Source organism: Sciurus vulgaris (assembly GCF_902686455.1).
Source record: "Sciurus vulgaris genome assembly, chromosome: 2".
NCBI lineage: Eukaryota > Metazoa > Chordata > Mammalia > Rodentia > Sciuridae > Sciurus > Sciurus vulgaris.
The window spans coordinates 54,729,752-54,755,278 of NC_136462.1; the positions used below are offsets into that span (position 1 = coordinate 54,729,752).

General features: G+C 33.8%; 1 protein-coding gene across 2 annotated transcripts in view; it reads left to right on the forward strand.

Moving 5' to 3' along the window:
- Positions 1-25,527, forward strand: part of MDGA2 (MAM domain containing glycosylphosphatidylinositol anchor 2) — a 780,047-nt gene that overhangs the window by 432,413 nt on the left and 322,107 nt on the right. For both annotated transcript variants that reach the window (XM_079126024.1, XM_079126023.1), the window contains exon 3: positions 1,010-1,184. In XM_079126024.1, the coding sequence (XP_078982150.1) occupies positions 1,010-1,184 (175 nt within the window). The remainder of the gene's footprint in view (positions 1-1,009; positions 1,185-25,527) is intronic.

The window sequence follows — 25,527 nt, forward strand, 5'->3', positions numbered from 1 at the left end:
GAAGACTCAGATATTACTTTCTTTCTCCATGTTTCATCATATGGGTTTGACCAGAAGATTCTATTTACTGCTTCTCACTCTTAAAATAAAAACAAGCAAAAATATATTATTCAGTAGGGACAAAAAGAGAAATAAAACCAAATCATTTTTACTTTCTATTTTGTGTCAATTTACAGCCTCCAAATTTGACTCTCCCCCCAGTTTTATAAACTAAAATGTACAAAAATTAAGTTGAATGCCAGTCATTATTGCTAGCAAAAACGAAGTCTTTTCAACACAGCTGTGTTTAAAAGAATGTTATTGTTTGTAATGAAAATTTTAGATATTTGAAGTGTTTTAGCAGTTTCATAGAAATGTGATCCTTGAAAAAATTTACACATTTCATGAAAATAATTTTTGATGTAGAGTGAATTCTAATTATCAAAGTAGATAAGTTATTTGTGTGCTTATAAAATCATAGCCATTAATGAAAAAAAAATCTCTTTTAAGAACCAGGTGTATAAAATTATACATAACCTAAATAAATCATTATAGTACTATGCCTAAACTATCTAAATCAAACAGGATACTTAAACATAATAACTAAGATTGCCCAAAAAGACATGAGAGTCTTCCTGGACTAATTAAGTAAAAAGTGTCTATCAAATTTTGAAAATATGAAAAAAATTTTGAAATGTTCAACAACAAAAAATGAGAAGCAAATTCACATTTCTAATATACTACTGATATTTAACTCCCTTTATGTTATAATTTGTTTCTCTCCATATTGATTAGACTTTTGATGAACTCAGTGCACTTAAACCATAATTATAAGCACTATACAATAGTAAGGGTACACTTGAAATTTTATATTTCAATTGTGCATATAAATTTAAGAAAGCTTTCTTATTAATTAGGTAGGAAATACTGTGTTGTAGCTCTGAACACACGCTTCCAAAATGAGTAATTGCTATTTGATTTTCTGTGGAAAACCAACCTAAAGTAACAATCTTTGTTGATGCTTGCTCAGATCAGGTGGACCAAAACAGCAGGAAGTGCCTCTGACAGATTCCAAGACTCCAGTGTCTTCAATGAAACTTTGAGGATTACAAATATTCAGCGACACCAAGGAGGCCGATATTACTGTAAAGCAGAGAATGGCTTGGGGTCCCCAGCAATAAAGTCAATCAGAGTGGATGTATATTGTAAGTAAATTTCCCAGAAAACTGTGAGTAAGCCTAATACAGGTTTCTTTTGTCTGACATCTATGGCTGTCTCAAAAACCATAAGTAGAACTCTGTTTATATGAGACTGTAAGTGTATAAGATAATGAAAGCTGCTTTAATACATTTCTGTGGAAAGAAATCTTCATTAGAAATTTGTGTAATTTCTTTTTTTAATAGTACATATCATTATAGAACATTTAGGAAATACATTGATGATAATAAATACTGATAATTTCATCAGTACTTAGTGTTCAATGTTTATTTTTTTATATATATGCATACATTTCTATATTTGTATGAACCAAGGTTCATGCTCCATGTCCTCCAACTTATTTGTTCATTTTGCTTATGTGTGAATGCAGCTATTGTTATTTCTTTAATGCACATCATATGTGTAAGCAAAGTTAACTGAGGACCAAAAATCTCTGTGTGGAGTCTGTTTTTGACCAAAACCTGTTGAAAGCAGTCAGCACCAACCCAGGACAATGCTATGCCACTTGAAAAGTGTTTGACTGATTATTGTTTGTTTTTAAGTTGTATTTTCCTACTTTTCATTCTTGGAGAATATGTTTAAATTCTTCTTGGTCTCCTTACTTCCTTTTCCACTAAACAATGATTTACATTAAGTTTGGTGTTTTTGCACAGGTTTCTCTCTCACTCTATTATCTTTCTACAAGAAATTGCATTTAAGTCTCTTATCGTTAGAATATAAGGGTTTTTTCCTTTCTTAAAGTAATTCAGACGTAAGTAACACATGAAGAGTTATTTTTTTATTCCTTCTTTTCCCTTTGCTTTTCTATCTAGGATAGGGGCTGCAGAGTTAGGAAAAGGCTTGGACTCTTACAGGGTCTGTTCATCAGAACCTATGCTGAACCTCAGTTAGTTCTTCAGTGGACTAGGAAGTGAGTGCGAGAGCAACACTTGTGATTCATCTTCCACATTAAGGTGGTTGTTGTTCTCCAAGGTAGAAGTCCATATCCATTCTTTCTGTTACCTTCCAGCCTCTGAGCCACCACCTTGCATAATTTAGCCACTGTCATCCTATGCATCACTATCTCCCTATTGTCTGGGTACATGAGTTGGCCAGACTTGTACACTTTCCAAACATTGCAAAATCCCTAGCTTCCATGTATATCCAGGAATATTATTTAGATATAAATTTAAATTACACTAAATTTGATTTAAATGGATTGAGTATTTCTGTAACATAATTTTCTAGAGTACGTACCTCTGTTTTCTGGTTGTTATAGTTTAGGTCATAAAGTTTTAAATTACACATCTCAATACCTTAAACACAGTTCTAAAATCTAAAAAAAAAACTCCAAAAATGAATAGATGGTTCTTTTGGTAACTTTTTTCAGCAAAATCTTATGTGAACTAGGTTGGTAGCAAAATATGACCTGAAATGGCTTGAATAGAAAAATAGAAAGATATCATACTCTTTATTTACCCTACTTTGTATGAATAGTCACATGTTTAGCTAAGAAACTGTGTTTGATCAGAGAGTTAGGCCCAGATCCTGCTGGATGTGTTATATAATAAATGGCATATGTACTAAATTATCTTTCTAAAGTCTGAAAACTTCTGAAACCCATTCCCTTAAAGGTTTTGAATAAGGGACTGCATTGCTACTGTAAGACATTTTATAACAAATTAAAAAAATGTATTGTAGGGTTAAAAATCAAATATAAGGGGGGAATCACTTTTTAGAGACAATCTCTAAACAAAAAAATAATCTTTCTTATTACTTAAAAGATTTTCAGCATCATTCTGCATTATATCTACTTCTTTCTGACTCCATATTTCTTAGTGTTCAGACTGGGTTGTGCCTAAGTAGTTCGTATTGCACAAATTGCTGGGATGATAACACTGTTCCATCTTCCCAGCCCTGTTAATCTCATAAAGCTGGTATCATCCACCATGCAGCCATGCCTGAAGGCATCAGCTCTGTTACCTTCTTCTCTTTTGACTTCTCTTGGGGATTTCCCCATACAAACTGGATTTGACAAACATCTTATTTATGTTATTTAAGTGAAATGTCACTATGATGCCTTACCAGATTGAAGTACCATTTTCAGTACAATTTTGATGGCGAGATTTATTAGAAAGCTACCTGAAATTTCAGTACTGTAGAATAACATTAAATTTTGGACTGTATGAAGAAATGTGACATCTCTCTGAAACAAATTTCCCAGAGAATCTCTTCAGTTGGAAAGTAAGGTCTTTCCAATATGGACATATGAACATACTTTTTACATAAATATTCTTATCCATGAAGGTTTGAATAAGTGTTTTACTTCAGATAGTAAGTTTTCAAACGTGTTTTAATGGATAAAAATGCTTTTGCAGTAGAGACGACTCGACCTATTTGAAGAATCCATGTGCTATAAGTATAACCTTGACAGAAGAACAGAAATTTTAGGTTCAAATATATTTTCTCTACCTAAGCTTGTAATTTGAAACATTCTATATCATTATTCATAAGAACATGGCTAGCATATTAATACTGTATTTTAATTTGGTATGTTTGGTGTCTAAAATTGGATAACAACACTTAAAATTCATCCATGTTTTGATTTTGACTTGATATTAAACTGCTCAACTGAATAGATATTCATTTTATAAGCTTTGAACAAGAGAACTACTTTATTTTACATACTTTTGTTTGAACTATTTTAGGAAATGCTAAAACAATGGGACCAATTTTTCAGTTTGGAGTCATGGATTTAGAATCAACACCTGCACTCTGGATTTCTATTTCTTTTTCTAAACTTATTCTACATGTACAACTTTCATCACCATTTGTAAAACTAGGAACACAAGAATGGGCACAAGATACAAAATTGTTTCTAAAGTCTGTAATAAGGATCATATTTGCAACACCAAACTGAGGCAGATTGTGGATTTAACAAAGATAACAATAATTAATATTGGAATTAAGCCTTGAATTCCTTGCAATAGGTTGTCTCTAGAAACTGTTCCATGATGTACTAATGCTTAATTAATACAAAATGTAAGTATTAATATAATGCCATCAGTACTGTTGGAGAATTTTTGTAAAGTGTGAAATGGATATCTCTCATTAAATCTCAAGTTCTGATCCAAAATTTCTACATGTTACAGCTAAAAGCTATTGAAAATAAAATTTAATGTTAGCCATTCATTATTTGGATTAGGAAATTTAGTGTCAGAAAAGGGACTTACTACAATGGGGAGTGATATAAAATGAGATGACTTTTTTAGATGATGTTTTAAAATATTTTTAAAATAATATTTACATTTTGATCACTTTATGAAATCAACATTAGAAATTTTTCCTACCTTTTTAAAAATTTCTTATAGTAGAAAAAGATTGAGTTTATGTAAATTTTATAGAGGAACTTCCAAATGTATATCCTTGTGCTATTTTATTCAAGAATAGAGTCCAAGAAATTATTTTAAATACGTGTCTCAATTTATAGGACCCAATATTTTATTTTTTAAGAATTGTAAAAGCATTTGAAGAGTTTAATGAGATATAATTCCTTAATAAACATATATTTATAGCTTGGTTGATTTCATTACCACATAGTATTTAAATTTTTTCCAATGTCTGATCCATCTAGTTATTTATACAAATATTTCTGGTCAAAAACTAATCAATTGTAACCCTCCTTATGGTGGGAAATACCTTTTGAGAATCTAAAAACTGTCAGTGATATGTTGAAGAGAAACTTGTAGACTTAGTTCTACTTAAACCTAATATTTTAAAAATATGGATTCTTCACATCTTCTCCCTGAAATCATTATAAAACAATAGTAAAAGAATAAAATAGCAGTAACAGAGTAAATAAAATTCACACCAAGCCATGTCAACATGAAATGGTAAAACATTGAGAACAACTACATTTAGGTGTATTTCACCAAAATTTGAAAGTAAACCAGAAAAGGGTAGAGAATAATTTTAAAAATAGGAGCTCATGTATAAAATAATCCAGGATAATAATGAAACAGGACGCGGCAGTGATAGACATATGTCTGACTTTCAAAGCAACCAGAATAGGTCTCTCTGTAACAGGTCTCTGAAAAACTTCAGAGACATTGATTTTGTTTATATTTTGCAGACTACGACACTTCCTTGTTAAGAGAATGGCAACCCAAGAATTCCAACCAATCCATAGAGCTTAGACCAACATCTATCTCCCTTAGATAAGTTAGGATCCCTGACTAGTCAAGGTTTTTGCCCCTGACAGCCTGAAGCAACTATAGAGGATGGGTCTTCACCATTACTAGCCTTTAAGATTAAGGGATCAATGTCTGGGTGGGGGAGGTTAGATAGGAATTTGGGAACAAAGGAAAAATACTAAATCTTAAAGGAAGTATCCATGAGCCAAGTGGTACCAAAAGCACCCACGAAAAATTCCAATTCCTGAGCAACATGCCCTTGTAACATAAAGGCAATGCTCAAGCCTAGGTAAAACTGGCATGATATCGTGTAGCTTCACCTGCCTCCACGTCTAGTCCAGACCCTAGGAACCTCCCTCTATCAATATTAACACCCCCCCACACACACCAAGGGGTTGCTGTCTCCCTCTGGAGATGACCCTTATTCTCCCTTGGAGTCATATTCCTTGCTTTACCCCAAGGTATCTTAAGACGGTACTCATTGTACCTTAAATATGTATCTACTTTCCTAAATAAACCTCTGTCTAAGCCTTTGGAAGAAAAAAACTAAACAAAACAATCAGGGCAGTTTTAAATTTGAAGAAAAAGATGTCTGTAGGAAAGAAATGCAACTTCTGGGTTATCTGTTGCTTTAGAGAGGAAGTTTACACTTCTAATGGAAAATTTAATAATGTGGGAAGGGTGGTATATACAAGAGCAAATGTACAAAATATGGAAGTTGTCAACAGGAGACCAAAAAGGTTGTATGAAATGAAAAGTAATGAGAATATAGTTTAAGGTTCAAGTGTAAAGAATTCAAATTCCTGCATAAACATGATAACATCAGTATTTGACCTAATAAAAAGCATGTTATGAATAAAAGGAGTATGGATGAGGTTAGCATAAGAGAGTGAAAGAGTTCTTGGCTAAACAAAGGAATCAGTAAGACACTGTAAGAAAAATCTGTAAATAGCATTTAAACATTAAAAAATAAAAGGCAAAACCAAATATGAAAAGTTAAAAGATGAATTAGAAAAGTTGCCTCTGTGAATTAGAAATACTGGAAATTATTTTATGTATAATTGTTTGCCTAAATGTATGCATACATAGTTCGTTTTTTTTTTTAATTTATAAAACCTATTTGAGGATTTCACCTTGGAGATTCTTGTTATTTAACTTGTAGAAAGTCAAATTAATTTTATTTCAAACTTTATAAGAAAATCATCAATTCTTAAACTGAGAACTATAGATTCTCACCCCCAATTTTTCTTAATTCTTCATAAGCATTGATATTCCTTGATATCTGACCCTCAGAAAAAGGTGACCAAAAAAATATTATCTCATAAATAAAGACTAGGCAATAATATAGGGAATGTTGGTGCCACATTCTGATGACTAATTGTTTTCCTAAAATTTTAGGATAAACCCTTTAGGTTAATCACCACCATTTGTTTCCAGCTTATCTAGAATGAATGATGTTAAATAAATACCTTTGATTCTTACCTTCATTCAGCAAATATTTGAGTGCCTACTAACAATATAGCTTCACTGAATTCTCTGGGGCTAAAAAGGAATTTATTAAATAATTTGTACCTTCAATGAGTTTCAACTATTTAAAGAGACAATGCAAAATACATGATTCATTTACATGGAATACAAAAGTTAAGTCATAAGGATAACAACAAATTAAGTCACACAACAACAACGAGTAATGTGCCTATGGCACAGGGAGTGCAGTGCCAGGAATAAAAGGTTACTGTGGCCTCTGAGCATAAAAGAGGTAGGGTTTACATTGTAGTTTAAGGGATGAGTTCTGAGAGACCAAAAGCTCCTTGGCATTTCTACATGTCTTCAAATAGCCTGTGTCCTGAACTCTCCTTTTTAAGGATGTTTATGTAAGAAGCCTCAATGTTAGAGATAGCATCTTTCCTTCAGGGCAAAGGGCAGGTTTGTTTCTTGATAAGAATAATGACACTTACATCCACTTCAGAGGCAAAGAGTAAGCAGATTTTCTAAGAGGATTGTAGTATGATGGGTTGTTTTCTAAACTCTGGTTTCCTTAGCTGTGTCATAAACTGTGTGCATGACATTCACTTGGGGTGACACACATTGCCCTGATGAACACTGAAGGAGAAGAACCTTAGAAACATGCAGCTTAAATTTTCATCTGAAACTTCACTGACATAGTCTCTTGTCTCTGACCCAGGAGTCCTGTTTTCTACCAGCATCCAGAAAACTGTGATGGGCAAACATGGTAACCAGCAGTTAGGGAAAATATCAGACCCCTTACAGTTCTTGATGGAGTAGGGTAAACAGGTAGAGGAGAAAGCCATAGGTATTCTTTAATGAATGCGAAGTTTGATTAAAGACCCAGGAGAGAGACTAAAAGAACAATGTTTGGAGGAATAGTGATTAAGATGGTGGGAGGAGCAAGAGCTTAATTTGAAAGATGGGTTGAACATTTACAAGCCAGGAATTTTAGACCATATAACTGATGGTCTGCCACTTATGGGAGATGTGAAATAAAGAAACTGTGACTTCATGACTGCAGAATTACTTATGAGAATCAGTGTTCTCCTAAGATGGGTCTTGCTTTATTCACCCTAAGAAGCAACTGCCACTCACTGAAAGCCTCAGGTTCCATCTTTGGAGGAAGAAAGAATATATTCTATGCAGGAATAGAAAATAAAGGTTCTGAATTCTGAAATTCTCATCTGCAAACATATTTGTTACATTAAGATTCTTGAAGACATTTCAACAATTTCCTAAGAATATGCCCACCTAATTCTTTCACTTATTCCCAGCCATGACTGTGTTGCTCTCAGGGTAATAGAGGTCATACTACTTTAAAGGTTAGGATTTGATTAAAACTTATTTTTAATTCAAAAAGAAATTAGATTCAGAGGCATTAGCTTAATAAGTTTTCATGTGTGCAGACACTGTTCACACATGAGACAAATCTTTTCCAATATCCTTTAAACATTTTGTAAGCATTCTTATTTCTGAAATATATCCCTACTTTAATTTCACTTAGGTAGATTGCTGCGTTTCATTATATTCAGAACAAGCAGTCATTTCTTTTCTTTCTTTTTCTTTTTTTCCTTTTGGTCCTTTTCTGCTAGATTTATTTATTGTATCTTCACACAAGAAATTAGCGGGAGCTTATGATGACACATTATCAGTTTGCTCCACAAACACAATTTTCCTGTATTAAAAGAATTATGAACTGCACAGTTAAAAATGCTGACAAATAAGTTGTCTTCTCCTCTCCCCCATCCACAGGACCCATCAACATGACTTCTGGACAGAAAATTTTAGTGAAAGGCTGATGGGAATTCTGGAAGCATAGCTAACCCTGGGAGAAAACTAATGCCCTAAGTCAATTCCATTAAGCAGAATATTCTCACCCCCACCCAGACTCCCAAAACACCAGTCGTGGGTTTAGAAAGTCTTAATAATGTTTGATATGGTAATTACAATGCTTATTAAAATGGGTGGCTCTCATGGTAATTACTCTATTAATAAGATTCAAGACAGGCTTTTTCAATTTTGTACATACTACAAATGAAAAATGCTTACTTATCACTATTATTTATTTGTGGGACACACTACCAATCTAATTTTCAAATAATATTAGAATTTCTAATTAAAAAAACTTAGGAAAAAAACAAACACTATTTTGGGCTGGAACATAGTTTAGTGGTAAAGTACTTGCTTTGTATGTGTGAAGTCCTGGGTTAGATCCCCAGTTCCAAAACAGTAAAAGATAGATAGAGAGATAGACAGATAGATAGATAGATAGATAGATAGATAGATAGATAGATAAATAGATCGATCCATGGATGGATGGATACATCCAAATCTCCCCGCCAAAAGGAAATGCCACCATTTCATACCCTTTTACTGCTTTTATTCAGAAGAGTTAATTTAAAATCAGGTTTAGCTTATCCTTATGAAGCTGATTATTATCCATTCACTACATTCTATTGGTAAAATGCACCCTCTTTAAGATGTAACCACAGAGCACCTACTGGAATTTTTCCCCATTGCACATCCCATGAATACACAGTCATCAGAATGGCAAACAGCTATTTTCCCTTGGTTGCTCTGCACCTGTTCCTACTGCCTTCAGGCTACTGCGCTCCTTCAACCTGATGCTGAAAATCCTAGACATTTATTCAGTCTTTTGGACTAAAGTCCCTGGAAGGTCACTTTGAATTACAGTCTGTTAGTGTGCAATGTTAATTGAGGACCTACTATATACAGAATACTACTAGGGGCTCTGGTGAGAGATGAAAATGCAAAGTCCTTACCATAAATGAGTTTATAATGAGTTAGAAAAACATATACAGTAAAAAGAACTTGGTTAAAAATTAGACTACTAACTCTAAAAATTACTAGGTTTTACTAACAAAAGTGATATAATTAGTACTAATAAAAGTGGTATAAAAGATGGCATTAATTAGAAAGCCCTCCTACTAAATTTATTAAAGAATTCAAGAAGGCAAAGATAATTACAATGGTGTATAATTCATCTCTAGATTGTTGTTTGGGTAAATATATCAAATCTAAGAAACCTTATTAAAGGAAAGTTTGCATGTTTCTCAAAGAGGTTGAAGGATATTCTGATATGCATCTGTATTTATCTTTTTGCTTTTGTTACTAACAGAGAAAAAAGTTTGTATCTTACTTCAGTAAAAATTCTCCTTCATCTAAAAAGTATGTGTATATTTTATTATCTTGCTCTCTACTGTTACATCCAACTTTCACTTATTTCCTACCTTTTAAGATTTCTTGCTCATTATTTGGGCTCTTTATTTCCTCCCCTGGGAATGATAACTTTACTTTTTAAATTTTATGCCTTGAAAATTTGGTGTAATTACCTGTCTCATAATGTGTTTTTATGAGACTATTTCATGATTCAGTTTTTCAGATTTTAGAAAAGTTTTGTGGATGTAAAATATTTCTGTAACATCACCGGTGAGATCTGGGAGATTCTATGATAAAAGCCACAAATATTGTGTAGTTCTATCTATATCCCATGCCATGTCAAATATGAAGTGGGAGAAATGAACTTTATAACTAGGCTCCTGTCAGGTGAGACAGTGTTTATCATTGACAGAGCCACAGTCATGCCAAGTATGCTTCTAAATAGGTTTTGGAATAGTTTTCTTTTTTAGAGGTTTTTAGACTTCAAAATCCTATAGAAGGAACTGTGGGATTATATATAAATTAATATAAGCAAATGTAAACATGTATTAATAGCTATCATGCATAGTGACCAAAATTATGTGATTTATGCCTCTAAATTTTGTTTTTATAAAAGTCTTATAAACTCCCACAGAGAAGACATTACCTTTTGTCATTTAGTAACATGTCCAGATGAACAGCTCAGCAATGAACTTGTAGTAGGGTACAAGAAACACATTTATGGAGAGATTAGTCATTGAAAAATACTTGGAAGTAAATTTACCCTGCTTATTTTCTCTTTATGAATATGCATTTGAATTTTATCTTTTTTTCTCTTAGCACCTGTGACTTCTCCTTTTGATCTTTGAATTCTTAGAACTAGCTTATGAATATTAAGCTAAAATCTGTGATTCCCCCCATTTCCAATCATAACCATGTCAAATAACAATAATATATATTGCTAAAGATCCAGAAAATATTCACTTGCTCTAATGCAATCATATACATCCTTAGGAAGTATTGCTGGTGGAGCTTTTTCCTTTTCCCCAGCTTTGAAGCCACATTCTGGTTTTTATCTCTGGTGTTACATCCTAACCTCTCATGTATCTTTTTGTTTTGTTTCGTTTTGTTTTTCAGTGTACATGAGAGTAGGGTATATTTTGATATAGTATACATACATGGAGTACAACCCATTTCATTTAGGATCCCATTCTTGCAGTTGTACATGATGTGGAGTTACACTGGTTGTGTATTCACATATGAACATAGGAAAGTTATGTCTGATTCAGTCTACTGTCTTTCTTATTTCCATCCCCCTCCCTCTCCTTCATTTCCCTTTGCCTAATCCCATGAACTTCTATAGTTCACCTCCTTCCCAACCCTTGTTATGGGTTAGCACCCACATATCAGAGAGAATATTCTGCCTTTGGTTTGTTGGGACTTGTTCATTTCACTTAACATGATATTCTCCGGTTCCATCCATTTACCAGCAAATACCATAATTTCATTTGTCTTTATGGCTGAGTAATATTCCATTTTGTATATATAGTACATTTTCTTTATCCATTCATCTGTTGAAGGGCATCTAGGTTGGTTCCATAGATTGCCTATGTTGAATTGAGCTGCTATAAACATTAATGTGGCTGCATCACTGTAGTATGCTGATTTTAAGTCCTTTGGGTATAAGCCAAGGAGTAAGATGACTGGGTAAAATGTCTATCTTTAAAAACCATCACAGATCCTTGATCCAAGACCAAGATTTCATGAATCAAGACTAGGCTTTTCATTTTTATAATCCAGCCAAATCTAAAGCCCTCCTTCAGGGTTTCTAAAAACTACCCTGCTTAATAAAGCCATCTGCTATTGAGGACTCTACTCTATCCCTGTATGAGGTAATTGTGTTTGACCCAATCATAAATCATGGTACCATTCAATTTTTCATCCAAACTCCCCAGTCACCAAGCCTCCATGAGCATACAAGGCTCTTTTTTAAGGCTTCCAGGTACGATGGAGGTTGAGTTGCACCCCAGCAAAGCAAATACCTTTGCCTGGACCTGAAGGAATCTTTGCTACCTTTGCCCTCTCCGTGTCTCCAAATGTTGTATGGATTCTTGGTGCCTCTCTTCCCTTCATTCTTCTCTCACCTTTCTTTCTTTAACAGTGGAATAAATCTTTTTCCTGATTTCTATCAAATCTCTACTCAGGAAAAACAGCATCATCCCTCTTCAAGGAGAGCTTTAGCTGGGACCTCCCTCTAGGCTTCCTGGATCACCTTCAGCCTGAATACTTTAAAGTGTATTTTAAAAGAGTAATCTCCTTGGGGGAACCAGTGCCAGGCAGTAGATTAATAAATGCCTCTATTTTATTATAGTTACATGAAAAAAATCTGCCTAAGCACTATCCAAGATAGCATCTATTTGCTAACACATTTTAAAAACTAGGAATAGATATTTGGTGAGAACATAAAGGCAAATCATTTTGTTTCAAATTGAACATTACAGTTGAATATTCTTTGTAGATATTAAAAACACTACAAATTGAAAAAAAATGATTATTTTCTAGTATTTCAAAAAATTCCCTTAACATTGTTTTCAACTGCTTATTACAATAATTCTGTGCCTAAGGGATTTGTTCAGTAAACGTGTATTCAGCATAAATTATACCCCACCAGTCTAGATATTTGAAGTGTTAAGCTTCATAATTGTGACCACAGACATTGATTCAAGCCTCTGGGTTCCCATCCTGAATCTACACATTGCCAATTCCATAATTTGTGCAGTCATGCACAAATATTTTCACTTTCTTAAACTTGTGCACCTAATTTTACTTATTTGTTAAATGGAGATTATAATAATGAAAATAATGCCATAGAGTGTTGTTTAAGGATGAAATTAGTCAGGGCATGTTTAGTTCTACTGTCAGTTCAGTGACTGACAGCGCTCTGAACTGTTATTGGCAGGTAGCTTGCTAGGGATATATGAGACTCAGGGAGTTGCAGGAAGGATGGTCTTCATGGATAGCATTGTAAGCATTATATGGGTCAATGCCAGGAAAGAGGCTCTTTCAAAACAAATCACGAATTTAGTAGAAAGCTTCCAAGGGTAGGGACTGTTAAGCAAAAGTGTGTGAATGAATTAATCTATTTTCAAGAATCCATCTCCACCTTTTTCTAGATTTATGACCTGGGGCAAATTGCTTAAGCCCTTATCAGAGGATGATAATCTAATCCATAGAGTTATTATTATCTGACCATAAAAACTATTTTCACTACCATTAACCAAGTACTTATTGTTTACCTCAAAAAGTGTTAAATCCTTTATAATGATTTTATCATTCAATTCTTATAGATACCAAAAGATTTAGACTGGAGATTGACATTGTAAGAACTCAATAAAGGTAACTTAAACAGTATAGGAGTAAAAGGAACAGACAGTGTCATGTATCATATTGATATTATTTGTGTATAAGTGCAAGAAACTTCATATATATAAGAATCCTGTAATTATTAATACTATTATTGCTCTACTAACAATAATAAAAGATAGTAGTTAACAGCATTAATATGTAGTACATATTGTGTCAAGTACTACACATACGGGACCTCACATAATTCATTACATAGTCACACGTCCGTGACCAATGAAACTGAATAGAAGCAAAGATGAATGATGTAAAGAGAGAGGATATTTGCTGAGAACATGAATCTGGAGGAAATAGAATTAAAAACTCAGGTGACTGGAAGAAAATCTGCCTTTTTACTTTCTAATATCAGTGCATGCAGGAAGGAGGTAGAAAAAGAAACAAATGAAGCAGGCTGCCAGAAGCTTGGAAGTTCATATCTTTTCTGTGTACATAAGATAGAAGGAAACACAGTTGCTGAGAATGTGGACAAGGACTGGGTTAGGAGCTTAAAATTCTTCACAGTTGGGCATTCATTGTGGCACCAGTTACTTGGTGGTGGAGGCTTGTGAAGTAGCAGTAAAGCTTCAGTTAGTTTGATGGGCAGGCACACCAGGCAGGAAAGAGAGAGGAAGGATGGAGCAAAGGAAAGGGAATCATCCAGGTTGATACGTACAGAGACAGAAGGTCTTCTGTGCTCTGAAGTTTCAGGTAATCATCTAGTAAGAGTTGCTGAAGTGGAGCTGCAGTGATTATCCTTTCAAAGTAGAAGGTATAAGGGAATATGGAGCTAAGGAAAAGTGGATGTTGTATTGATGTGGTTATTGAAATCACACTGGTAGCACAATCACTGTGGAGGAATGGTTTGCAAAGGTTCCTCAAGAAGTGGATGGAGGGGCAAGCCGGCAGGTAAAGTAAGAACAAGAAGAGGGAAGAGACTGTATATGTGAATAGTTAAGCAGGGCATGGTGGTGCATGTCTGCCATTCTAGTGGCTCAGGAGGCTGAGGGAGGAGGATTGCAAGTTCAAGATCAGCCTCATCAACTTAGTGAGGCCCTAAGCAACTCATTGAGACCCCATCACAAAATAAAAAGCAAAAAGGGCTGAGAATGTAGTTCAGTGGTAGTGTCCCTGGGTTAAATCTCCCCTACTCCCCACAAAAAATGTGATATATGACTTATGCTAGCAAATTATTATTTTATTGCCTTCAATAAAGCAAACACAATCTATAAAACATGAATAATTTTAGAAATATCATATCCTTTTAAATTGTTCTATTCATTCTGTTCTTAATCATCAATAAATATTTTTAATTATGTTTAGATCTATTAGTTTTTAGTTTTTATAGTTGATAATTTTTTTTTCTTCAAAGTAATTTAAAAATTCCATGTGTGGTAGAAGTTGGTGATATTTTTTAGCCAGGATAGGTGACATCATTTATAATCTTCTTGTTACTTTTTCATTCCTTAGCTATACATATTAGTATTTATAATATATGTAAATATAAGTGTGTACATATTCACATATATAAAACATGCAGAGATAACATCTATTTTCTGTTTTCCTTTTTCACTTCTACCATCAGCTGTAACTATTTTTTCTAATCTCCTACATACTCTCCTTGTTTCATTTTACTTGGGTTTCAATGTCATGTATCCAAATATCATATATTTTTTATACTACTAAGATCCATATTATGGTTTTATATTTTTTCATTTATTTAAGAATGCTTTTTACTTTAAACCACTTAAACTAGCACAGTGGAGTATAAATTTGTTATGTGTTATGTTCATCTAAAATTTCTTTGTGTTCTTTGCAGTTGAATCTGAATGAAGCTGGTTGAAAACTGCAATGGTATATTCTTAAAGTTCTTATAATTTTTTTCATTATAATTGTTCTAAAACGTGACTAATATTTATCTCAATATCTTATCAATTGTATTTTTTGTAAGGCAAAGTAGACACGATTAGTTGAAATTTATAAGATAAAGTAACCATTTGGTCTATGGTATTTCAAAGAAATTACTATTTCAACCAGTTTTTGGATTAAATCACATAAAAGTCATTCATTGCATATATATGGAAATGAGGCACATATTACACAGGTTTATATATCTATAGTTAGAGATATATAGTTATGGGTAGATTTTTAAAATCAGGATTACAGAATAAATGCATACCTGTTAATTCCATGACTGACAGTATCATTTCACAGGAAAATTAAGGAGTGAGTCTTATAATAACAGCACAGTATTTGAAACATACCACCTATGCCAACCACCATGGAACTTTTTCCTAATCTCATCATTTCAGATTCATCAACAAGAGCATTTTTGTCATATATGCCTGGATTTTTAAAAAGCCATTTGTGTTGCTTTAAAGCATATCCTGGAAAATACCTTAATATATACTTATTTTTATTTTGGACCAAAAATAATCTCACTTAATTGGTATCATTTTGCTATGTGAGTCAAACCTCCAGTCTCATATTTATAGGTATGTTTATATTCACTCTGAATCAGACTTGATCAGTATCGTGGAATTGATTCTAACCATGAATGGTTCTTACTGGCATTTTTCAGTTACCCTCTTTCCTATACATATGTATTTCCCATTTATAAGCACAGTAACAATAGTTTCATAAGATTTTGTTATTTTCTCATCACTTCAATTCATTGAAATTGCTTGGATGACTCCACAATGTCTCCATGCATTCCTTGGAAAGAATTCCTTGGAACCATTATTAAATCATGGCACAAATCTTATACAAGGTTACTTATGTGTGCAAATACTAAAAATTACTTAAGAAGTATTCATGTTTACTACAAAAATCAGGGCCCTAAAATAGCATCCCTTATCCAAAAATCATTAGTTATGTATATGACAATACTGGAAGGGCAGTTGACTTAGGCCACTATAACAGATAGTATAGGTTGGGTGGCTTAATCAAGGAACATTGACTTCTCACAGCTCTGGAGACTGGGAAGTCCAAGATCAGGTCTCCAGCAGATGTGCTCTCTGGTGAGGCCCGATTCCTGGTTTGCAGATGATTGTTTTCTTGTTGTGCCCTTTCATGGGAGAGATCAGAGAATGAGAGCAAGCTCTTATCTCTCATAAAGGCACTAAATCAACTCATGAGAGCTCCTCATTCATGACCTAATTACCACTCAAAGGCTCCTCATCCAGATATCTTCTCACTGGGAATTTGGGTGGAATGAGATTCAGTCCATACTCTTACAAATATGTATTTCAAAAATAACAATGTTGATGATTATGATACATGAATCCCAAATGGAACTTATTTAAGAAAATGCAAATCAAATCTTGAACAATGTGTACCATACAATAAGTGATCAGTTAATGCTACACTATAGTATTAAGTCAATGAGAATGATCGCTTTGGGTTAAACGGGTTAATAAAACACTATTATTATTGGTGTTTCTGCTTCTATTATACTATTTCTACTACAACTACTTATTAAATCTCCTATAATATATTTAAACAGTAGCACCATTTCACACAGCATATTGGTGTTTTTCAAAAGTTTTTCAACTAAAGAGAAAATTATTTAGCTTATGCTAAGGTACTCTAGTTCCATTTTCTCTGAGAAAGAATAACTAAAAGAAGAAAACATATTTCTTTCTGAATGAAATTTTCTTAGAAATTAGTTTATGAAGTGATTACATAGGGGCTCCATATTTTGAAAACACCTCATATTTTGAAAAACTTAAGATTTAACTACTGATTCACACATTCATTGAGTGAATGCCAAAATAGGATATACAAGAAATTGTCACTAAAATCAGAGTTTTCTTCCTTTTCCTATTGTGTGGATATTCATTTTCTTTTAAATGCAGTTTTTATTTTATGTTTTTCCTTTTGGTTTTGGAGAGTGACTCCAGAGCCTCTTTCATGCTAAGCATGCACCCTACCACTGAGCTATATTGCCAGTCCCCAAATGCAGATTTGAATTTTTTTTCCTTTACTAGGCCTGGTTTCTGGATGACTTTCTTTAGCTATTTGCAGGTCTCAGTCACTTAAGATATAATCCACAGATTGTAGGAAATATATAATCTACTCATAAATTTCTCAACTGCCTTTCTGACTTCAGATTGTCAGTTACAGACTGAAGCACACTTTAAATCCTTGATGCAATAGCACTTTAAATTCCTATTCGAGATATATAACAAAAGTCAATAAACTTTTTTTTAACTTATCTCTCCTCATAGGCTCTTTATTTCTTCAAATAACCAGTTTATTTCTTTATCTGGATATCAAAAGAAATCCTAATATGACTAAGCTATATAGATGTAAATCTATATTAATTCTTTACCATTTTCACAAGGCCCAGTGAAACTAGTTCATCAAATAGACTACAGTGAAATGTAGTAGATGATGGGCCTTAATGTCATATCACACTGACACAGGTATTTTCAGGAGATTAAAAATTTAAATTATTTTAAGGTTTGAAAGTGTTCCTTAGAGATTGAAGAATATCTTCTCTAGTTCCTATTTGAATTGCAATATTACTAGCTTAATAATTTTGTTGAGAAGAGGATGCTTTTATGGTAGTTCAATAAAGCAAAAACTATTGCCCACAATGATGGAAACTCAAAGAATAAAATATCATCATGAAAACTGAAATAAAAGTCAAGTGCACATGAGAAGAATATAATTTGAAGATGAATGAAGAAAATTTTTGCCCAGTGGTTTTTAGTAGAATACACACTATCTTTTAACTGATACACTGAAGCTTATTGAGAACTGCAAAAATTGTTCTTTTTTTTTGCCAACCTAAAATGGAATTGTTTTATTTTTAAATATAAAGAAAAATGAATAATACAATCTGTCCTGGATTATATTTAATTCACACCAACCCAGTATCAAAAATTATTCTTAAATGCACAGGAGAGAAAAAGTGGAAGCCTGTGTTTTGTATCAAACACATTCACATCACAATCATTGCAGAATATACAAAATAAGTAAGAAAGTGATATGTGATAGAAAACAGTCTATTTTGTTGTCTCCACCCTTGATAGTTAAATGGTGCTGAGAAAGTTATGAAGTGTCTAGAAATTTGTATTTTCTATTGCTAAAAATGAGAATCATCATAATAACTTGAGAAGTTATATGTGGAGTGGGGGAAAAGGAGGGGGAGAGAGAGAGTGGGGAAGAGGGAGGGAGAGAGGGAGAGAGAAAGAGAGAAAGGAAAGGAGAGGGAGATAGATCCATTTAATTACCTAATTGTAGTCCTAGGATAACTTAAAACATCTTGATCTGTGTGTTATCCCTAATCTTCAGTTTGATAGTACAGTTTTATTGTGGGTTTCTGGTTTATTATGAGCTGATTGCTTTACTTCATCAGACCCAAGTACTTATCTTGAAACTGCTTCCTAAAGAGGGCCCAAGAGGTCTGTTAGGTTGAATGAGAACTCTTCAGTGCTCCCTCTTCTGCAAGGGAATGATCCCCAAATTACTGGTTTTTAAAAGGCCCCATGACTTTTAAGCCTAAATACTATTTAAAGGAGGAAAAAAAAAAAAAAAAGAAAAAATACAAATCAAATTGGGTGAATTAACTGAAATTTCTTATCATAAAACTATGGATAATTAAATATCATCTGTGAAGTTACTTTGAAAGTACATTTGGAATAAAACGTATACAATTGGTGATTTAGTCAAAGAAAAACAGATAATTAATAACCCACATTTTTTTCTGTAAACATGAACCTGAGTCTTCTAAATTTGTTATTTTATTAAATCAGAGACTTGTATCTCAAACAACAGTTTAGGATTCAGTATAATAAATATATATATAGATATATAGACATAGATATATAAGAAATATCTTGAAAATTTCTCATATATTCCTTTAATAACACTGTTCTGGGCAAGTGACTATTTAATTACTTGTCCTGATGAGACTTCAAAAAAATTATTCTGCTCTTTGCGATAATTATTATATTCAGGTGAGTCTTACTATGTTGACATGTCATAAACATATCCTAAGACTAAACTCATTGTTGTCTTCTATTTTCATATTTAAAGTGATTTTATAATACTTGAGAAATAAGAAATGGCTTTTTCAGGGACAATCTGAATGAGTCATCTAAAAGCACACAGAGAAAAGAGTACAGTTTTGCTTTGCTCTGAGGTTTAAGTATGCTGCGAATTCATACTTGGAAACATTAAGGATTTCTGTCATTTATGGTTTCCTCAAGCACTTGTTAGGAGATTTCTGTTTATTGATATGGGAGAACCAGTGTGCTAAACCCTTCAGATGCATTGTCTCACTTAAAACTCTTGTGAAGAAATCCTGGATAACCACTATTTCCCAGTTTCCCTTACACAATGAGAGATCAAAGATGAACAAAATGACTTATTATAAACCCTGAAAATACTCATAGGACACAGTAATAAATTTAGAATGAGGAAATATTTGTGGTTACACAATTAAGATTTCTGGTTCTAGAAATGATGGTTTCAATTCTTAACTTCACCTAACTAGCCATGGGACAATTATTAAGATTCCATATTAAAATTGCTCTTAATGATATGGTATCTGCCAGACAGTGTGGTTACAAATATTAGATGAGTTAAAATAATATGATTAGAGTCACATTAAGTGCCAATGGTAGTTGTTGGATCTAACACTGCTGTTGTCACTGCAATGGCTTTGCTGACACTTTAGTTATTACAGTGGAAAAACAAGGTTACATTAGATCACTGAAAACTCACTCCATCAAAGAGGGCTGAGAAAGGTTTTCAATAAAGATAATGCTTGAGCTAACTCTTAAAATGTGATTATGAATAGTGAGAAGGAATCATAGGACTTCCTGAACTTGGAATTTTTAAACACTAAAATGATTGGATTTCTGATAGCCCTTTCTAGAAGTTACTGGAAAACTGAATTGGTAACACTGGACTTGGAACTCCAGAACTGTACTGCTAGTGAGTTCTGGTGAAAGTGTTCATGGATAGCAGGAATTATCAGTCTGATTTTATAGGTGGCTGGTTGTAGGGTGCCATTATTAAAGTCAAGAAGAATACATGGTTGACCTCTTTAGTTGAGACATTTAATAGCTGAGAATAATTGGACAATCCTATGAAATAATTAGGTACAATTTTTTGTTTCAGGTAAAGTAGAGACAGTATTTTAAAACAGACTCTGGACAATATATTTTGGTGATCTACTATTATTAATTTTCATACTTCTTTCTAAAGAACTAGGAAAGCAGTCATTTCTGGTCTGTCACAGATTTATCTGCACTGGGATTGTCATTGTCTTGTACTTGCTATTAATTACTAATTATAAAATGTCTTAATGTTGGCATTTATACCCAGTTCATATTTTAAATGCAGTGGTCCCATTAGTTACAGGGCTAAGGTGGTTGCTTTCATCAGTAAAGCACAAGTAGTCAGTTCCTCCTTGTCTGTGATAATTTCTCTCATTTTCATGAGTGGTAGTATTATACACCTTGATTAACATCTCTTGTTTCTGCCTCAGTATTCACTTAATACGTCCTTATCTCAGGTAGGTTCATTTTCCTTTGTTCTGATTTTGAAAAGGAAAGCTAAAATCTGTCTGAGATATTACTACCTATCTCTGACTGTGGTATATCTGGAAGTTTACTGTTTAATCATGGTGTGCCTATGGATCGCTAAGGTTAACTAGCAGATAGAAACACAGGTAGATAAGAAACAACCCATTACATGCAGGAGAATTCAGTAAGTACTTATATTATTCTTCCTTTGATAATCTTGTTGTTCCCATGGACATAGAGCTATACTGGGGATTGAACCCAGGTGTAGTCTACCTCTGAGCTTCATCTCCAAACTTTTTTATTTTATTTTGAGATAAGGTCGTACAGACTGGCCTCAAACTGGCAATCCTGCCTCAGCCTGCCAAGTAGCTGGGATTATAGACATGCATCCCTGCATAGGGCTTAAATAATACTCTAATGATACTCTTATTCAAATGAAGATGTTAAACAATAGATGTTACAACTTAAACTTATTGAAAGTAAAGATACCCATGCCGATTGACTAATAGACACCATAGGAATTGGTGACAATGTTTATAGCATTTTCATATATAAAGATGTACATATGTAAACACACACATAAGGATTCATAAGTTATTATTTTGAATAGAACAATTTTTGTTACCTTGAAATGAAATAAATGGTACTATTTTATTTTATGGGGTCTATAAAAAATACAGCAGTATAAAATAAGTATAGGTAAGAACATTATGGTAGTTTTCTAGGATCTTTGTTTTATTTTCAAATCTTTGTTTTATTTTCAAATTTTTAAAGTGCTAACATGCATGAACTTCTAATCCTAAAGGATGACATGCACCCACATACATACACACAAGTATGTTCAATATGCTACTAATATTTACAAGTAAATTCAAATGCTACTAATATTTAAAAATTTTTGACAAAGCAGTTTTTAAATAATTTAGTTCAAAAGCTATCTACCTTCCCTCAATCAAATACAATAGCTTGTAGAGCTAGTCTCAACCTGATGCATTTTAAAACAGTTGTGTAAATGGATGCCTCCTGAAAAACTGAGCTCATATAGAGAATAAACCTGCAATAACCGACCCCTAACTGAATTGTCTCAAACAAGGTAATATAATGTGATTGGAAACTCCAGTGCACATTCAAGCTTCCTACACTAGATTTTTCCACTATATCACCCCAGCCAGTCATAGCTGTATTCAGCTGTGGATGTGGGAAGAATATTGATTTAGATAGTTCCATAGTCAGCCACTTTTTTCCACAGAAAAGGTTTCTGTTGATAAAATTCATTTCATTAAGAGGAAAGAGGAAAGAAAAATACTCCATAAAATCATGACTTCCTGAACATTATTAGACTTAAGTATTACATAATGCAAAATAGATATAGCAATCTTTTAGAAATGTACTTTTTAAAAAACATTGTCAAAGATGGTAATTTAAGGATTGTGTCATTCTGGAAACTTTTACTCTACATTCTGATCAATCTGTGAAGCTACTTATTGAATTTTCTGATATTTATGTATTTCCACCAAAGATGAGAAAAATTCCAAAGAACACAAGCCTCGGGAACAGATGTGTTAATAGAGTACAGCATGTCCTGACTGCCTAATATTTCAGTGCAAAGAAACAGGTCCTTTCACCCATGTAATTGATTTCAACCTAGGTTTCTGCCTTGGGAGGCTATATGTATTGATGTCAGGGATACTGACTTCACACACAGACACACCCATGCTATTTTAGCACAGCAGCATTGCAAAGAGTTATTGAGTTACAACTCCTAGATTAGCAAAGTGACCATTTCAGACACTACATGAAAACAAACAAAAAAAAAGATACCATCTGTTTCAATTGGACAGGATTAACTTTTGCCTCATTTTTTGGGCAGTGGCAGGTCAAGTTGATTTAAATCTATCATGACCTATTTTTTTTTTAAGAATATACAAAGACCAGAAACCTGATTGCTCCTGTAGAATCCTGTCACTACTCTACAACTAAAGCAACAGATAAATGAGAGAAAGGATGGGACTTGGCAGACAAGTGAAATTCTAGAGAAGTAATTGAACGAGTGACATTTTACTAGGATGTTGGAACATGGCCTCATTATTTCTTTGTATTGCTACGTTAGAGATGTTAATTATCACCATATCAGTGAAAGAGACCACCAGAGATGACTTCAGAAATACTAAGTTCTTCTCCTATTTGACAGAGTGAACACTCCTTTATGTCCATATCTTTAAAAAAATCACAGATCTTAATCTGTTTTTTCCTTAAGGATTTAAATATAAATTAAAATCCAGTAGTAATTTTTATGATTTAAGAAACAATTCTAGGATTAAAATTAAATGACACTTATTGCCTAATGGCACAAGCACATTTTTAGTCACCACGAAACCTGCAAATCAATTGTAACATTTCTGTTTAAGGCGATGGGGAGCAAGGAGAAGTGGATGAATTCTAGCCCTCTCCATGTTATATATTAGGCAGAACAGAAATGACAGCCGACTCAATATCAGGAGATCTGCTTGCCCTAGATTATAGTTGCCACCTTTTTCTTGTGACTCTGGTGAGTCTTAAGGATAGGTAGTTGAACCCACTCTACTCCTTTATGCTGAATCAAATAATCTGCATGATTCCTTATCCAGTTAGAGGAAGAACCTTTTCACAGAAAAGCAACATAGTGATTCCCAGATGTCCCTGTACCTTGAGCAATTAATGCAGCAGCCCTGATAATAGTAGAAAACATTAGTGTGCTTGTGTGTGTGAATGTGAGTGTGTGTATGTATGCACATGCACACACATGTACATGCACATATGTGGGGTGGGGGAGAAGAGAGATGCAAAATGAGGAGGGTGGAGAAGAAGGAGTGAAGGGAAAGGAAGAAGAGGGCGAATGAGATCAGGGTTGCAAATTCAGAATGTAGGAGCTGCTGACCTTTCTCTGTGCTGGTCTTTCATTGAAAACACCTCAAATCAAGTGACATGTCTCCAATAGCAGCAACAAAACTTCTCAGTTTTCAAGACCTATGTAACCTATACCTAGACTGAGCCCTGTTGGAGTAGTGGAGTAACCATAAACATGAATTCCACGGCTCAGTGCTGCTCTTGTCAAGTTTAGAAATGCTTTCGAATAAATATTTCTCAGATTGTTGTATGACCAGGGTCAACTTTTAAATGTTGGAATGCATGTTGCCTTTTGAAGAGAGTATTTGAGGATTTGTTTATATTCTTGCTCTTTTATGCTGGAAATGAATCTCTTTTGATTTTCCCCCCTCATGCACTGAGGATTGAACCCAGGCACTCACCAATGCTAAGCAAGCACTCTTTTATCACTGAGATACATCCCCCTGTCGTGTCTCCTTTTTAAGGATATCAAGAATAGTTCATTTTTTTCTTTTTAATTTTAGAATTCATAATCCAGTTTATATTCTTTTTCTAACAATGGAGTCTCTGACTTAAAATAATAGCCATTTATTGTGTCACAGTGTGAGACGTTTGCTAGGAATCCCATCATGATTTAGCTACATCTTCAGGTCTGGATCTCACTTAAGGCTGTCATCAAGTTGTCATCTAGAACTGCAGTCATTTAAAAGTGTGATTGTGGAGATTTACTTTCAGGCTTACTCACATGATTGTTGGCAGGCTTCACATCCTCACTAACTGTTCTCAGGAAATATAAGCTCCTTCTCGCGTGCAGCCTACAGAGTAACCAGATGCCTTTTGAGCAAGCAAGTAATGGAATGTGAGAAGGAGCCTCCAGGAAGAATATCACAGTATCATTGTAACATAATCTTTGAGGTGGAATCCTACTAGTTTTCTGTATTTTACTTGTTAGAAGTTAGTAGTCTAGCTCATATTCAAAAGAGAAAGAAGGACCTCATTTTGATTTTGATGTAAAGTATCCCACAGTACTCCTATGTTTCTGCAGAAATATTGAGAGGTGAAATGATCTGATTGTGGGAACTCTAACCTCACCAGTTAATCCTTGTTTGAAAGGACTGGGTGGTAACTGTAGGCGGGTCAGGCATAGCTGGAGAAGTGGGATGCTGGGGACATGCTCTGGAAGGTTCATCTCCTCTGTGTCCCCTTCCCCTCCCTTTCTGCTCCCTGACTCCACCATAAGCTGAACAGCTTTTCTCTGCTTGTGCTCTTCTGCCATGATGTGGTGCCTTACCAAGTGCCCAGGATAGTAGAGTTCGTCATTGATAGACAGAGACCTCTGACACCATAGACCTCAAATATACATTGTTTCCTCTGAGTTGTTCTTATTGGGTATTTTGATCACAGCAAAGAATGTTAACTAAAACAGACCTGAATACCAGAAAAAAAAATTATTGGGGGTTGTTTTCCAAGCTATTTACAACACATGGTTACATACAACCAATGACTTTTCCAAAAAATAAGAAAAAAATTAAAACAACACATTTCTGACTCATTAATAGGAAACTATTTTTATCTTTAGAATATTTTTGTCCTTATATTTTCACCTAAAGGAATCAACTTTTTGTAAATTGAAGAAGTAGGCAATGTAGACAGGATACACACACACATACACACACACACACACA